At 34.2% G+C, this 16789-nt stretch overlaps 1 protein-coding gene across 9 annotated transcripts in view; it reads left to right on the forward strand.

Moving 5' to 3' along the window:
- Nucleotides 1–16789, forward strand: part of SGCZ (sarcoglycan zeta) — a 391625-nt gene that overhangs the window by 352153 nt on the left and 22683 nt on the right. For all 9 annotated transcript variants that reach the window (XM_074541471.1, XM_074541468.1, XM_074541469.1 and 6 more), the window contains one exon: nucleotides 15430–15502. In XM_074541471.1, the coding sequence (XP_074397572.1) occupies nucleotides 15430–15502 (73 nt within the window). The remainder of the gene's footprint in view (nucleotides 1–15429; nucleotides 15503–16789) is intronic.

The following is a 16789-nucleotide window of genomic DNA, read 5'->3' on the forward strand; positions in this document are numbered from 1 at the left end:
AAGAAAGGAAAAGAAAAAAGCCCACCCAAACAGATAAATAGCACTCTTTCATAATAAAGGTAGAAGAAAATCATCTCCTACCTACAGAGTCAACCTTTCTGAAATCCATACTTTTTTAATAACTCTCCTTATGTAATCAACTTTTTTTTCCCCTTTTTTCCATGATAACATCAGTTACAAGAGAAGGCAGATTTTAATCCTTTCTTCTCCTTCTGGGCGGTAATCCATTTAATTCTATTAAATAGGGTTTATTTTTTTAAAGCTGATTCTGTTCTTGCTGTTGCTTTGCAGAATGCAGCCAGCAGTTTTTCAAGGTTAGTGAATGAACATTTTCCTTGCTCTGGTACTGAGCAGCATCATCCAGAGGCTGGTTCAAACTTACCAAGTGAATCTGATTTTTAGGTTAAACAGTTAACACTAAGATTAACACCAATATCCACTATTGGATATTTGTGGCCAATGTAAGAATTAATGCTTTTAGGAAAAACTGCCAATTTCTGCATCATGTGCCTAATTATATTCTATGTTTCCTGCCGAAGGACTGTGTAAATTCTACAAATGCAATTTAAAATGCTTCTAGTTTGAGGTATCAGAATTACATGTCACCAGGCAAATCCACATGAGCTAGAGAAGGGTCAAAGCTCAGTGGAAAATTGCCCCACTCTTAGTAAGCTAACTTTTAAATCATACCAAAACAGCTTCTTTGGAAAACACAGTCTAAACTTTCAGAAGGCTTTGATGCAGGAACTGGGTATTAATTGGGTTCAGATTTTGTAGCAACATTCTGAGTTAAACCTGAGCTCAGTCTGACACTCACATGCCCTCAGGCTTTGTAGTTTTGAAAATGCACAATTAAATTGCAGCAGCCAGACCCATCTCTATTTTTAAGATATAACTACTCACAGGAGGGAAAGGTGAATCATAAAAGAGCTCCAACATTCCTATTTTCCTTTTTTTTGCCCTAAAGAACTTGCTTGTGGTTTATTTATATCTGGAAAAAAAATGTTGTGTGAGATAAGGGTCAGGCTGCAGAACACTGTAGGATTTCCGTTCAATAAAAAAGAGCATTTGGTTCCAAATACTCACACTATAATGGTGACACTACAGGCCAAAGAATTTTTGCTTTGTGCTGGAGCAGTATTCTCATTGGGTGCTAGAAGATGAAATCATTTGGATTTCAATTTTTAAAGCTTTCAGAATAGGAGAAGTACTGTTACTTTTTCAGGAGATATTGTTGGCATCTGACTTTTCACTAAGAATAAACTGATGTACCTCTTACTGTAAAACATGTAATGCATGTCAGAAGTGCACTGCATTTTCTCTGACTTATGTTAGAAAGCCCTACAAAATGGCATTTTTCTTTTTATTGAACCTTAAGCAAATTTTTATCCCAACTTTCAGCACAAGCTAATTTATTTAGTAATCACAAATTGCATGGTGAGATTATAGAAGCATTTGTCATGACATACATCATCCTTTACAAACTTGCATGAATCGACTCTAAATTTAGGTGGAAAGTAGCAGAAAGCCTCACATGAAGGTTTGAGGGCTGTTTGAGTCTGTGGCAGTCACAGTTTGATTCAAAGCCTTACTCAGAGGAAAAGTTAGCTCACCACCAGTAACATCTTGCACTTCACTGTTATCCCTAGTTTCGTTTATAAAGCAGGTATGCAGGTAAAGCTGTGAAAAACATAGCTTCCAATAATGTCTCCTCTGCAACACATTTCAAATCTTATTCATAGCAGACTCCTATAAGCTAGGAATAATTTTGCACACAAAAAGCAACTCCAGAAAAAAAATATTTAAACAAAAAAAAATATGGCCTGCAGCTTTCAGCCTACATTGTGAATTTAAATTCCTATTCTCATTGTGGCTAATGATGAGTTTAAATTTCACAGTGTCTGACAGCATTAAATTCAGCACACCAAGACACAAACATAATAAGCCATTATTCTGGCTGTAGAAAAATATCGTCTATATATATATAGGAGTTTGTATTTGAATTGTGTATTACAATGTGGCTTTGCTCAAGGCTCAGAAAGTACATATGTATGTGTTATGAAGTTTAAGAAGTATAGATAGAAATGCCTAAAAATTCAGACTAAATAATGTAAATTCTGTAAGTAAGAGGTGGTAAAAAGCAACACATATTCTATGAAAGACATGAAATAATCTGTGGTAATAATTATCTCACAAAAATTGTATGAAGAGAAAACCTCAATATCCAGGCAGAAATGGATGCATCTAAAAGCTATGTAACTACTCTGAGATACAAAATAAGTTATTATTTGTACTTCATGCGTATTGAAGAAAGGGCAAATAACCTATGTAGCAGTGTTGACCACCAAACAAAAAAAATTAAACAGATTAGGCTTTTGATAAAGAAAATGAATTATCTAATGTATAGGGCCTGGTGACAACATTTTGGAATATTTGGGGCCCTCTTTTTTCCTTTAACTTCAAAAGACTTTTAACTTCAGAGACAAACATCCATTAGGGGAAAGAAAAGAAAATATCAAGATTGTACAAAAAAAATATACAGATTTTAAGGATGACACAGTGTTGAAAAAGTAATGTGAGAAGTGTTGCTGAGAATGTGAAGCTGAAAAGAAGTCTTAAAATTATTTCAAACTAAAACATCCCCTGCTCCAAAGTTATAGGGAAAGACAACAGCAAAACAAAATCAAATTGACTTCTAGAGGTCAATTTTCAAACCTAAAAATGATCCTAAGTAATACTTGAATGTACCCCCAAAAAAAGATTTAGAAAGCATTTTGAACAAAGGTCAAAAGAATCATGTGAAACAAGAAAATCAAATATAAAGCCAGAATGTGTAAACAGGAGTAGGCCCTGAAGATCTTCTCACCTTTTCCACACTGGCAAGGTCCTCTTCAAAGAGTTTAGTCCTGTTTGGTGCACCATTGTTCAGGAAACAACTGGATAGAACCAACAGCCACGGGAATGATTAGTTTTCCAGAAAAATTATTTCTGAGGAAGCGAGAAGTTGGTGCTGTGCAGCTTGAAGAAAAAAAATTTCAAAGAGAATTTCACATCAGTCTTGAGGCCCTGAGAAACAATGTGTTGAAAAACAAGGGATGCTATCTATCAGTTAAAAGCCAAAATCCAAAAATAACACCCAAACAAAACAAAACAACAACCCCCAATCAACAAAAAAAAACCAAAACCCAAAACCTCCACACCTCATGCCAACTAATAAACCAAAAATACACAAATCTTTTAAATGAAAGAATAGAGGAACAGGGAAATAATTTGACTATAGAGAATGTGGAATTTCCTTCATTTTTTACTTCAGAGCTAATTATATAATCTGTTGAAGATTAACTGGTTTTTGAACTTGATTTGGTTTTGAACTTAATGATCAGAGAGGAATAAGCCTTAGCAGAGCTCAAATAGTTCCTTTTTATGTCTAGTCACAAGTCATCTAAGATAAATTCACTAAATTTTTTTTCTTTATAATCTTAGTTCTTACTAGCATATTAGATACAGTCCTCTTCATTGCGGTTTTATTTATATTCTTTAGGGGGTTTTTTTAAGCTATAACACATTGGTTAGAAATGTAGGTAGCATGAAAAAAAAAGCCAGAGATCACTACATGCATTTGCATGTAGGTTAATTGCTTTTGGGATGTATTGTCAACTTCACTTTTGACTGAAATTTGGTACACCGAGGGGAAGGTGAGAAAGCCGCATAAATAAGCACACTTTTATTACGAGAAAGGATAGAATGAATGAGCTTAGCAAGGTAAAGCAGTCAGAGGAAGGATCCTCTCTTTTCAGAAACTCATCATGCTGAAGCTGGTAGCCTACACTAAACCTACGTGTCCATGCTTCCTGATGTCATATGTTACAGTCATTGTTAAACTGAACTGAATATAAAGAGCATAAATTTTACTGGTTTAGTACATGAAGACAGTAATGGGTACAGTGGGATATGATTAGCTACCTCTTCCTACTTAGGAAGCATTAGAATTCAGTTTTATGGTAACTGTTCTTTAGCATATACCTTGGTTTTCATTGAAGCTGTCAGATTTGTAAAACATTTGAACCTTATTTTGTGAGCATGCTAGAAAAGCACTGCCAGAGAGTAGATTAGAGCACACATATTCACAGACACACATGCACAATCATGTACAAACAAATGCCTTCCAGTCCTTACACGCAGCCTTATCACTTTACAAATGCCAAAATGTCATTTAGGTCAAGTAGAGACCTTTCCCTTAAGTATCATCATTCTAAAGCAATTTGATTCATAAAGTGTGATAGAAATGACAGCAAGTTACACTACTTAGGATGTAAAAGGGTATTTTCCTGTCCTTTATCTACATCACTGTCTGCAAAGTGTGTTGGGTTGATCAGAGATCTAGATAACAGCAGCATGGAAAATATTAAAAGTACTTGGATATTGTGCTATGACCCCAGATGCTTCCATGTTCATCAAAGGAAGATACTGGAAGTAGACAAATGCTAGGTTCAGTTGAAAAATTCCTGTCCCAATTTCTGGTTGAAAGCATGAGGTGAGATTGGTAGTTGCATCTGAAAGTCTCTTCTCATCAAACATCAAAGGGAGATAGTTTTTTTTAAAGTATTTATTTTCATATCAAGCAAGCCAATTGTATTATTTTTGGTATTTTTATCCTAGCAGCATTACCAATTGATGGACTACTTTATAAATCTGTATTTACACTCTCAGTGTAGAGCAGGGAAAATAGATAAAGCATATTGTGCAGAAAGAGTATCTATCAACAAGTTTGTTTCATGTTTTAGCTGTCAGAACTGTTTTCAGGCTTTTTAGAGTTGCAATTTTTTTACTTGTCACTGTCATTCTTGGCCTTTCCTCCCTGGTTTATATTTAGATTTACAAAGAAAGGAAAAGACAATTAGAATTTCTGAATTTGAAGTTTTAATGAAAACACTCTCTTTTTTTTTTTTTTCTTCTTGACAGTAAATCTAACAGTAACTCAGAACAATTCCATTTAGACAAAAAATTAATGCAAAAAGTTATATAGATACTAAATGGAATTTTAATGTAAAACAAGAAAAGGAGCAGAGGGAGTATTGTGCTGGAAAAACCAGAATATTTTACTTACAGTGATGTCTAGAGGCCAGAGGGAGTCTAAAGGACAAGGAAGATTAAATCTAAAAGTATATACTATGGAAGGTGTGAGAATAAAAGAATAGAGGTTTTCCCAGTCACATTATCTTCAATGTAAGCTGAAAGGCTGGAGTGGTAAGCATCATGACAGTTTATTAAGTGGATAATATAGAGAAATACCTCTTACAGTTGATCTGAAGAAAAGACAAAATAAAAAGATTTTCTTATTGTCTCTTAAACTGTCTCTGAAACTAGTAAGGGCTTTTGTTGGTAGCTGGAGAAAGGAAATATATTTTTCTGTGTTTTTAGCATACAAATGATAAAGCAAAATAACTAATTGCATGATGACTTTCAAATTGTATGACAGTCTGTTTCCTCGGCATGACGCCTGGTCATGGTGCCCAGGATTTAGTTTTCTGATCTGAAAATGCCTGAATATAATGTACCTGAAGAGGAAGTGAATAACAGATTTCTCTGGCAGCTGACCACACTGAATTTTGATGCAGCACTAAACCCTGCATTGTTAGTTTGAGCTAGACATGCATTGTTATGTAGCAAGGCAATGGAAAGAGCTTAAATCTTAAAAGTCTGAATTTATAATAGGCATGTGAAAGATGAATTTATGATAGTTGTATTGCAGCAGTGATGAGAGTGTGATTTTTGAGTCTCTCCTGACTCACAAACAGTAAAAGAGCAAAGACAAGATGAAGGTTTTGCCACAAGACTCAGAGCAGAGCTGGACTGTTGCAACATTTGCCAAGTAATCTGAATTGTGGTCATAGTCTGAGTCCTGCATACTGCTCCTTGGTGATGTAGAAGGAACTGCTGAGACTGGCACTGATAAATTGCTCTGTGACCAGCTCAGTCCCACCTTGAAAATGGAGTGGTAGATCTAGCAGTAAATTACTGCCATAAACCCTCTTCCTACAACATCTGCAAGGTGTGTGGCACATCTCTTGTGGTTCTTGCCTGAAAAAAAGCATCTGAGTCTTTGGCAAAAGATGCATATTTCAGCCAACTTTCCCATATTACTCTATGCTTTAGTATCTCATCCTGCAGAAAAGGCTGTCTTTGCTGTGGTTAGTACACGTAACAAATAGGCTCATGTTTGCTAACACAACCATTGGTGACTTGCAGTCACTGCAGTTAATTGGTTTGAAATAAACCTGCTTCCATTTTGTTGCTAAATTAAAAGCATAGCTTCACAGCTATGCAGACTTGAAGGTGAGAATATTAAGTGACAAAATTACTGTTCCACATTCACACTTCCACTCACAGCTGCAGAATTTCCATTTAAAACTGCAATAAAACTTACCTAATTCCAGGTTTAAATATATTTATCTATGTAATTTACTTTTAGAGAGAAAACCAGAACATTAATAAAAAGAAGGAACAGGAACTCATAATAGGTTATAATCACTAGTGCTAATATCAAATAGAAATCTTTTAACAACCTTATAAGGAATTAATATTATAGCTTCATTTTATTTCTACTATCTGAAAAATAAAAAGACTTTCAATAATTTGAGTTGCTAATATTTTTGTTGCATTTGGGTCTAATAGGTACCAAAATTTATTACATCCACATATCCTTGTTTTGGCGTTGTGGAAATACACATGAGGATTCATCACGGATTTTAATTTTTGTATGTACTCAGAAATATTTGGAAGCATTTGAAAACTTGTTAAATACACACTATGTACTTGCATATGATGAACTTCTACAGGGTGCACAAAAACACTTATCTAAATATCTGATTATAATTTATCAATGGCATGCTAATTCTAATACAGTAAAAATACTATAGTTCAGATATTTAAAAAATCTGGTTAATTGTCCTGCTGCTTTGTGGACTCCTTAGCATAAATAAAACAACTTACTAAAATGTATGAATGCATGTAATTCTAACACACTCATAACAACTCATCAGTATGTTACAGTAATGGCAAAGAGAACAGAAATAAATGCACATTTACATTTGGCACAGGGAACTTCTCTTTAAAAGGTGAATGTGGTACCCTATGAAGCAGTCAAAATGCTAAGGGTGAGAAACTTAGATGAGTTCTGATATGATTAAAGTGAGATTTCCAAAGATTTTCCCAATTTAGATGAAATTCAGATCAATTGCTGATCAGGTGTTAAAGGCAAAACCTTCAACATGCTTGGGTTGTCTGCATTGTTGCTCTAGTCTCAGTCCATTATCATTAGTAACTAACCTCTAGAGATACCAATTTCTCCATTTTGGCTACAGATAAAATATAAATAATCTATGTTCCTACTTTAAACATCTAAGTGGCTAGACTTAATGGACAAATTCCTGATAAATTCCTCTGAGCTTTAACTTTTCAAAATCATACTATTCATTTATGGAATGTCATCACTGAAGGGAAACTACCCTTTACTTTTATCAGAAGCTGATCATAAATTATTTTATTTCAGAGCTTTTTGAAGCAGATGCATCCTTGCCTGTATCAAAACTAGTGTGGCCAGCAGGACCACAGCAGTGCTGGTCCTCTGTACTCAGCACTGGTGAGGCCACACCTCGAGTGCGGTGTCCAGTTCAGGGCACCTCGCTTCCAAAAGACACCAAGGTCCTGGAGCATGTCCAGGGAAGGGCAGTGGAGCTGTCTGGAGAGTGAGGACTGTGGGGAGCAGCTGAGAGATCTGGGATTGTTTAGCTCTTTTTGAAAGATGATGGTTGGGTCTCTTCTCTCCAGGGACTAGTGACAGGACTAGTCAGGCTCTCAGGTTCCACCAGGGGAGGTTCAGGTTGGACATCAGGAAGAATTCGTGCACTGCAAGGGCGGTCAAGTGCCGCGGCCCTTATTTACAATCACAAATGGAGACGGGGCAATCTGGACTAGTGATATGAGCTATTTATTCAGCACATCAGTCTCAGCACATTGTTAGGACAATGGAGACAGGATGTTAACAGCTCGCTGATCCACAGGGAATGCCAAGGGGGTGTGACCATTACAGCATAGCATAAAACTATCTCGGCCTAGATTTCAGCCAATCACACATAAAGCAAAACATATTGACAAGAATTCTATCCAATCATATGAAACACACGTAATGGTAGTTAAAACAAAGACTTGTTCATAAGACACAGAGAACAGAGATTCATTCATACTAACCTTCTAAAGATATACATTAAATAACTTTGTTGCAATCTATAAGCTAATTCTACAGAGGTCTATTGTTATTTGTCACGTCTGCTCTACTGCTTAGAAAACTTTTTCGCTGTATTTGCAATGCTAACAAAACTTCTGCTTAAAGTCTGCCCTTTTTAACCATTTTCTCAAAACTGTCTAACTTTATGAATCTCAGCAGTCAAGCATTCCAATGGGCTGCCCAGGGAAAAGATGGAGTCACCATCCCTGGAAGTGTTCAAGGAATGACTGGACATGACAATTAGTGCTGTGGTGAATTGTCAAAGTGGTGATCAGTCAAGGCCTGGGCTTGATTATCTTGGAGGTCTTTTCCAACCTTAATGGCTATATGATTCTATGAAATTGGATGGACATTCCTGGCTAAGTTTTGAGGGTGAGCAGATGTATTTTCCAGAAAACTTCAAAATGGGAAATTATTGTAATTTGTTCTTGAAACTGGGTGAGAAACATTTTTCTCATTCTCCCATTTTGTAGTTGGGATATTCAAGTTTATGTGCCATTTATTTACATTCCAGGTGAGTCCCCTGGTTATGAAGATATTGACTGTTGTTTGAAAGTCTTCTTATTCATTGATTCATTCATTTTTCATCAGGGAAACAACAATTCTGCTTTGAAACTCATTAACTATTCATTAGAGCATAAGCCTGAGTGTTCCAAAATCTAGGGTTATCTACTAAAACAAAGGGAAAATGTGATATTTTTTACTTATTAAATATGAAAACAATCCCATTTAATTCTATCTTATGAATGTAGACAGGGATACTTTTTGTGTCTGATGAACTGCTATGAACCCAAAATAATTTACACAATTTTAAGAAAAGTGCAAGTCCAAATTATTATTTATATGACAAGATGATGAATTTTGAGGGGGGGTGGTATTAGAAATTATTTACTGTGAAATCTCAATATAATCTTTAAGTCTATTCTTATTTCTAGCTGTTGTAAAGTTTCAAGGAGACTGAATTAATTCAAGCAGAAAATTATTGTATTTCGTAATTTTCATTGTCATGTGTATCTCCATCTGCCATACCTAATAGGGGAAAAAGTAAAAGATATTGCAGAAATTATTATATTTTGAAAATCTCTTTTCTCTAAACCCCCTATATATATTTCAATTTCATTCATGTTTTGAGGAAGTATTCAGATTTAATGTGACTTTTCAGCAGTTTCATTTACATTTATTGGATTTTTCATCTCAGAGGGAGCATTTAGAACAGTAATTTCCAATTATTAGTTGAATTATGTTACTGCTATTCTCAGTCCAGATTTTATTCAAATAGATTTACCTTTTCAGAAAAGTAAATCAAGTGGTGGCCAAACATAGATTTTGGATGTCAATCTTCAAACAATTCTATGGATAAGAGACTGAGCAAATAGCCACAATCCAGTTTAATTTGCAGTGCAAGACAAGAGGTGTCTCAACTGCCCACCATTAGGAATCTATGTTTCAAATGTTTCTTCTTAATAAGTGAAGATGTTATTTAAGAAGATAAATACTGACTGTTGCAATTTTGCAAGTATTTCCTGGAGCTGCAATTTGCTTTGATCAAAATTTAGCTCACTGAAGATGCTGAATTTTAATTTATTGGGGAAGTTGTTCTTCTAATTTAAATGCAAGGCTTAGTAAGAATCTTTGCTTCAGTAGAACTCCCATACAGAAAATATGCATCACAAATTAGTCATATTCAAGTGCTTTGAGTTATAAATCTAAATCAGTCCATTTAGAATTTACTTTTTAGTAACAGCTTACCTCTGAAGATTTAGTTTATAAGTAAACAACTGCATCTAGTCAGGGTGTACTACAACGTCCCACCTTTAATATACGTCATATATGGCCACATCAGTGTCATATCTGAAACCTTCATCATTTAACATTAGTCATTTTTGCTGCTGAGGGACCCTGCAAGATTGAAATGCCAGCAATCATGTCAGTCATGTTTACAGAAAATAACTCACTTACTTTCATTTTAGTCATGTACATCTCCATAGCAAAAATCCAGTTAAATCTTACTTTTTAGTACAAGTACCTAGCTAAATTGCACTTCAAGTAACTTAAAAAATGGGAAGTCTTTAAGAAATGCACAACCAATATGAGGGCTAGAAGCTGCATTCCTAATCATCCCTAAATGAGCTATAATAACTGGGCTTTTAAAAAAGAAGGAACAAACATTTTATGTCATCTTTTAATGATCATTGGTTTGTATAGTTGCTTAGTTCTGGGTTTTTTTCCAGTCTGGCAGTGATTAGCTCCTCCAAGGTCTTATTGTTAAACAACCGCTTTCAAGGTAAATTAAAAAACCTTTTAAATTTTATCTATTTACATATGATAAAATAATTAAGATGTTTTTATTGCAATTTAAGTTTTAGAACATTAAAGTTCCAACTGAAAACACATACAACACAGTCTGTGTTTTTAAGGTCTCTTCAATGGTAAAAAAAAGTTGTGATTATCCATCCCTCTTTGTGAAATCTATCAATGCTTTAACTTATTAATGTGCAACAAATAAAATTGCAAGCTTCAAAAATAATATATATTTTACAAACTCTTCTTTAAAGTCTGTAACTCAGTGGAAAATTTGACATCCCAGTCTAGTACTTGCATTGTCTCAGTAACTGATGTTTCTGAAAAACCTAGTGAAAAATCAAGGTGGTAAAACTGAGCTGTGTATGTGATGCTGCAATGGCATGTAGTTTGTACACATCAAAATGATTCACAATTCCATTGTCAGGTAATTTGCTTGCATGAATGATGTGAAGGAGTGGGATAATGGTAATATGTGGGTCATTTTCCACAGCAAAATACTTCATTAGTTTTTAGTTCTTGCCTTATCAACTCCTAAGCCAGCATTCTTTTCACAAAACAAAATAAAACAAAAAAACTCAAACAGCCAAAAAACAAAAAACCCACATTCCAACAAGCTCCCCCATAAAACCAACCCAAAACAGAAAAAATCCCCAGCTCAGCCTTTCCATCTTACTTAATTACAGAGCCACTGAAAGATACTGTTTTGTGATGAAAGTTAACTACTCAGAAAGTATGAAAGGGTTATTTGCTAGTTAAATAAATGAAATAAACTTCCTCAGCATGCACATGCATAAGCAAATATAATCCATAACTGAATGCCAATGTTGCGCTTCCATTTTTTCAATGACACCTGTTCTTTCCCAGAGGCTGAAAGGCTGAATTTCAGAAACCAGTAAGCTGAGCAGAAATTAGTAGTCTATACTGGTCTTTCTGAATTCTGAATATTCCATTTCAGCAGGAATGTGTGACTGTTCTTGCTTGTAGCAAAAGCCCAATTTTGATTTGTGCTGTATAATGTTTCTTAAAGGTCTGGTGTTTATAACTCTGTTTTAAAAGATAAAAAGGTTTCTCTGTAAAAACAGAATGGAACTTTTGGCCTCTTACCTGGCTTGTGCTGTTTACTGAGTTTTCTCCAGCAACCTCTATAACAACTGGTATTTTTTGATCAGTAATTTGGCTGCACAGATGCTTCTTTTTTGGTGAAGTCTTTACTTAACTCATTCCCTTCAACTAGAAGCTGGAGGGGTGGGTAGTTTTGTTCAGTTATGCTTACAATTTTGATTTTAGATCCTTTGCACCTACTTCATAGCTTTGTGATTTTATTTCCTCTAAAATGTTCACTTCTTATACTTATCCATTCTAACTCATGTTCCATTGAATTCAGTTCCCTAACTACTTTCTTTTGAGCTGTACTTGAAAGGGTTTTAAGGTTCGAGCCTTTACTCTTTGTACCTTTTTTGTATTCATTCATCTTTCACTAGAATTTCACTCCTCTCAAAGTAGGAGCTAAGTAGGTCTTAGCTATGATTCTGTAAGTCTGGGAACATAGTTATTAGAACATTCACTTATTTCTGTAATAAATAAGTATTTTAACATTGAACACTATTTTCTATTCATTTAGAAAATAGTGCTATGGACTTTGAATTTGATTTTATAGTTCTATTTATTTAGTTATGTCATTAGAAGCTACATGTATAGTAGCATTTCTTAAGAATACTGAACTACATGGTCCAGCTTCCCATTAAATTACTACAGATTTGCATATAGTAAATTGATAAAAAAGATAATATAGTTTTTCTTCTGTATTTTTAGTAATGCTGATAGTCTTCTTTTTTCTTGACCCTGCTGTTTAACTGCAGAAAAAATATCAATAAATTCTGGTTGGCTGATCTTTTTCACCTTTCTTACTAATACCAAAGTAATTTAAAGTGTCTGCTTTTATTCCACTATGTAATAAAGGGAATTGGAGATATTCTTGAACGGTTGAAAGTAATTTTTTTAAGAATAAAGCATTTACTACAGGAACTGTTATACTGCTTTTGAAGTTGTATGAGAAGAAAAATAAACCCATTAATATTGCATTTTCAAATAGAAAAAGCAGCATATTTTGTTTGGTTTTAATTTTACTATATTTTATTTAATTATATCAGTTTATCTTTAATTCTACCAGCCTGGATTTCCAGTCTGCTTGAAAAACTTGGTCTTTCTTTCAAATTTCTATTTTCTGAGGGAAGAAATGCCTTCTCATCTTTTAAAATAATGACGCTGAAAGTGAGGAGATACTAAAATCGGGTTATAACTAGCTGTCATTTAACTTTTGTTATAAGTCTTTGCCTGATAATACCTTTGTCACTTCTGATTTATTTAATGTCAGACTCAGAGTGAATTTTGTGCATCTTTGCGTTGACAATGTTCTTTCAAATATTACAGGCATGGTCTTCTTGTAAGACTATGGCAACTCTGCATTCAGCTCACTTGTTTACATCTCCATATTCCATTGCCACCTTCAAAAATAAAGAGGGCCCTTGGCACTGAATGCATTTCATTTTACTGATGAAAATGATGAATGGGATCTGGAAACACACTCTGATTTTGGATATTCAGCTCCCAGAGAGGTTCCTCGCAGATGGGGATGAGCTTTATTTTGAGTGGCAGAAGGCCTGGCTGTACAGATATGATATTTTGGTATTTTAAAGGAAAGAGAAACTGAAGTCATTGCCAGATTTAAAAAACAGATTCTGTAGAGAACATTTAGGAGTAATACTAGGAAAAAAGAAATGCTGGGTTTTATCCTCCTGTGGCTTTCCATAACACAATAACACACAGTAAAGCTTGGTTACAGAAAATGGATTTTGTTCAGGTTTTTTTTTGTTGAGATCTTCAAAGCAGTGGTTGTAATAAAATTGTTTTCGGTGTTCTTTCCCAGAATGTTTGTAATGGTTACAGGTTCCAGGAGATAAACAACTAGGATTTTAATTCATTACTCTTCTCTTCCTCTCTTCAATACTCCATACTAATAGACTACTGTGCAATTAAAGTTTTGGGGGGTGGGGTGAGTTGGTGGGTTTTTTTGGTTGATTGGTTATTTTTGTTTTCTTTTAATGAAGGTGGAACTTAGAAAATTATTACAAGGTTAAAGTTTGCTTAACTTGGGGGGGTTTTGCCTCTTTCTCAGGCTATTTTCCTTTTAACTCTAAAAACTAATGTTACCATTTTGGCATTTATAACATCATTCGGCTTTTAAATCCTGGTAATGATTTGAAACTAAATATCATTGGTTAACTGTAAAAGTATCTAATAGCTATCTTCTTTGACATCCGTTTTTTCTGATAAAAATTGCTAAATATTTTAATATGTTAAGAATTGAAAATACTTTATTGTATTTAAAATACTGTAGCAATTAGAGTGGTGGCTATGTTCTGCTGAGCACTTCTTGCAGACCTACCTTGAGATATTGTAGGTATCTTTTAGGTCAACTCAGAATTCAAGTCTTAGAAACCTTCTGCTATTGAAATATAGCACTTAATTAAAGAATATTTAGTAATGAGCCATAGTTATCCCAGACAGTTTCCTTGATCTTATTTTAATAGAAGATAAATGCATTACCCATTTTGCACATTTTTATTGAGATCTTTCCCTTTTGCTGGAGGTTCTCTGTTGGAAAGACTTTCCCTGCCTAGTTCTAGGCTTCTTGACTTACACAAAACCCAGTAAACCATCTTCAGAGAAGGAAAGCAAAATTTATGTAATGGCATTGGATAAACCAGTAAGCAAAGCTAGGCATGATGGTTGTCAGCGAGTGAACAAAAGAAGGAAAATTTCAAATGCCTAAAAACATATGGAGGCTATTTCTATCTATTAAATGTAAAGTGAGGGTATAAATAACCTTTATGTCTTCAGTCCTTAGAGGGGGGAGGTAAGAGAGATGCTGATTTTATATTGCTGTTCCCTACATATAAATTTCTTGAGTTTTCTATTACTTTAACAAAGAACAAAGATCCTTATTATTTTTTTGTCTTTTGTTTCCCCCATCATTTTCTTTCAAGAAATGCATTTAAAATTTATTAAAGAATTGTCTTTTTCTGAAATAACTTCAGTGAATGTTTACTAGAGTTGTATTTTTTTAATTGAAGGGGAGTTTCTCAATGAAAATTCTTGCTTGTCTAATGAAAACTGTGGAGTTATCTTATTCAACTTGGACCTGGTAGTATAAATCAAAATTCAGTAGAGAAGAAATTCAGATTTTAAAAACTGCTATCCATTTTCTTTGTCTGGATTTTAAGTGCCCAGTAGGAGATACCTTAGTGTCCATTTCTAAAACAACACAAAGAACGTTCCATGAGAATAAATTTTTTCACTGAGAAAGATCTGATAGAAAGAAACTCCGAAACTGTCAGATATCTAGATTAAGCCAGCAACTTCAGGCAAAACTTATAAAAGCTTGGCATCTCAATTTAAGTAATCAAAATAACCAGAAGGTAAAATGCAGCAGATATTTCTCTACTGTGTTTTTATACACCAATATATAATTTCCATTCTCTGTAAAATAATTGTTCTCCAAAATATGGAGACAAACATTCAGCCAAACCATTTCTGAAAAATTTGGATCTGAAAGTGTTCCAGATTTCTATGTGTAAAAGCAGAAATCCAGAGCTTCACAGGATGTTGGTCCAGATTTTGATATAGAAATGAAAATGTAAATATGAAGAAAAATTTAAAATTATTAATAAAGGATTTTATCAGATATTTTTTCCTAATAGTGTCAATTTGTGGTCATATATTTCAATGTGTTTTTATTTTCCAAAGTAATTTTACTGTATTTTATTTATGTATTTTAGGCACGGAAGGGGCAGTGTTTGGGCACTCTGTGGAGACACCCCATATCAGAGCAGAACCTTCCCAAGACCTCAAGTAGGTGTTGTTCAAAAAGTTGCTTTAAAATCAAATATTCTCAAAAAAAAATTAAGTCTGGATTAAAAGAACAATATCTGTATAGCTCTATATATACTGCCTATTTAATGACTCATAGATACAAAAACCCTTATAGACGCCATTTTGTTAACTAGTCAAAAGACCCCCACAAACTCCCATTGCATGAAATGTAAAATATAGTGCTTTTTATATATGAACTGCCTCCCATAGTGGCATTCTTGAGAAATATATTTTCCCTAGAGACTGGAATATTCAAGTGTTTGTAAGGTCCAGTGTGTGTAGCATTGTTCAATAGCATCAGACCAGTTTGATTTTTTTATAAGCTGTTACAGAATATGTAGGCCAAGTTAAGTAAACTGTCCCAAATTTTTCCATTTAGCAATGTTTCTGGGTTGTTGGACTTTTTAATCCTAACACATACACTTTTTAAAAATTCATTACCAAGTGAGGCTACATTTCTAAATGTAAAATTTTTCTGTGTATAGTCAAAGTGGAGAAATAAGTAGATAGTAAAAGATTAAGTTTAAAATTTACTAGGGAATCTGTAGAAAAGAAAACTTGGAAAAGTGTAAAATGAAATCTTTTTTTTTTTTAAGTGCATGTATGTGCACTGCTAAGTACTAATCTGTGATTTATATAGATGTGATTCATAATGAGAATCACAGAAAATCAAAGGTCCTTTCTCGTGTTACTCCCAGTAGAACTGGTGAGAAACAGTATGGGCTTTGACTCAATCCTACTGTGATTTTTGAACATTATATACCTATCACTTTACCTGCCCAGAAGTGTTTCTGATTGATTGCTGCAGAATGGAATGGTTATATGCTCAGCCTTACATTTGCAAAGGCACTGACCAATATCAATGCTGCAGAAATCATTTGCAGGAAGCTGCCAATGTGGGGAGGTTTGACCATTATACATGGAGTGTGTGAAGTTAATGATTGTTTTTGACCATTTACACCAAACATTTTAAAGTAATGTATAGCTTTGGGCTCTTCCAGAGGATACCACTCACTGGATTTCTATCTTAAAAATCTTTGTCCCCTTCCATGGCTCCTGTCAGTCCTTTGTGGAAAATAATTGTAAAGGCATTTATTAGTGACAATCACCAAGGTGATATGATCTCTAATCAGAGGAAGTTCAGCAGAAATCAAAGGAACATAACAAGCTTTTTTTTTTTTTTTTTTTTTCAGAGGACCAGTAGTTTTGCTTCCTTTTCTTCTTTCTAATCATTAAATAATGAGTGAAAATGTATGGTAAAACAGA

The sequence above is a fragment of the Zonotrichia albicollis genome, chromosome 5 (genome assembly GCF_047830755.1).
Source record: "Zonotrichia albicollis isolate bZonAlb1 chromosome 5, bZonAlb1.hap1, whole genome shotgun sequence".
Classification (NCBI taxonomy): Eukaryota; Metazoa; Chordata; class Aves; order Passeriformes; family Passerellidae; genus Zonotrichia; species Zonotrichia albicollis.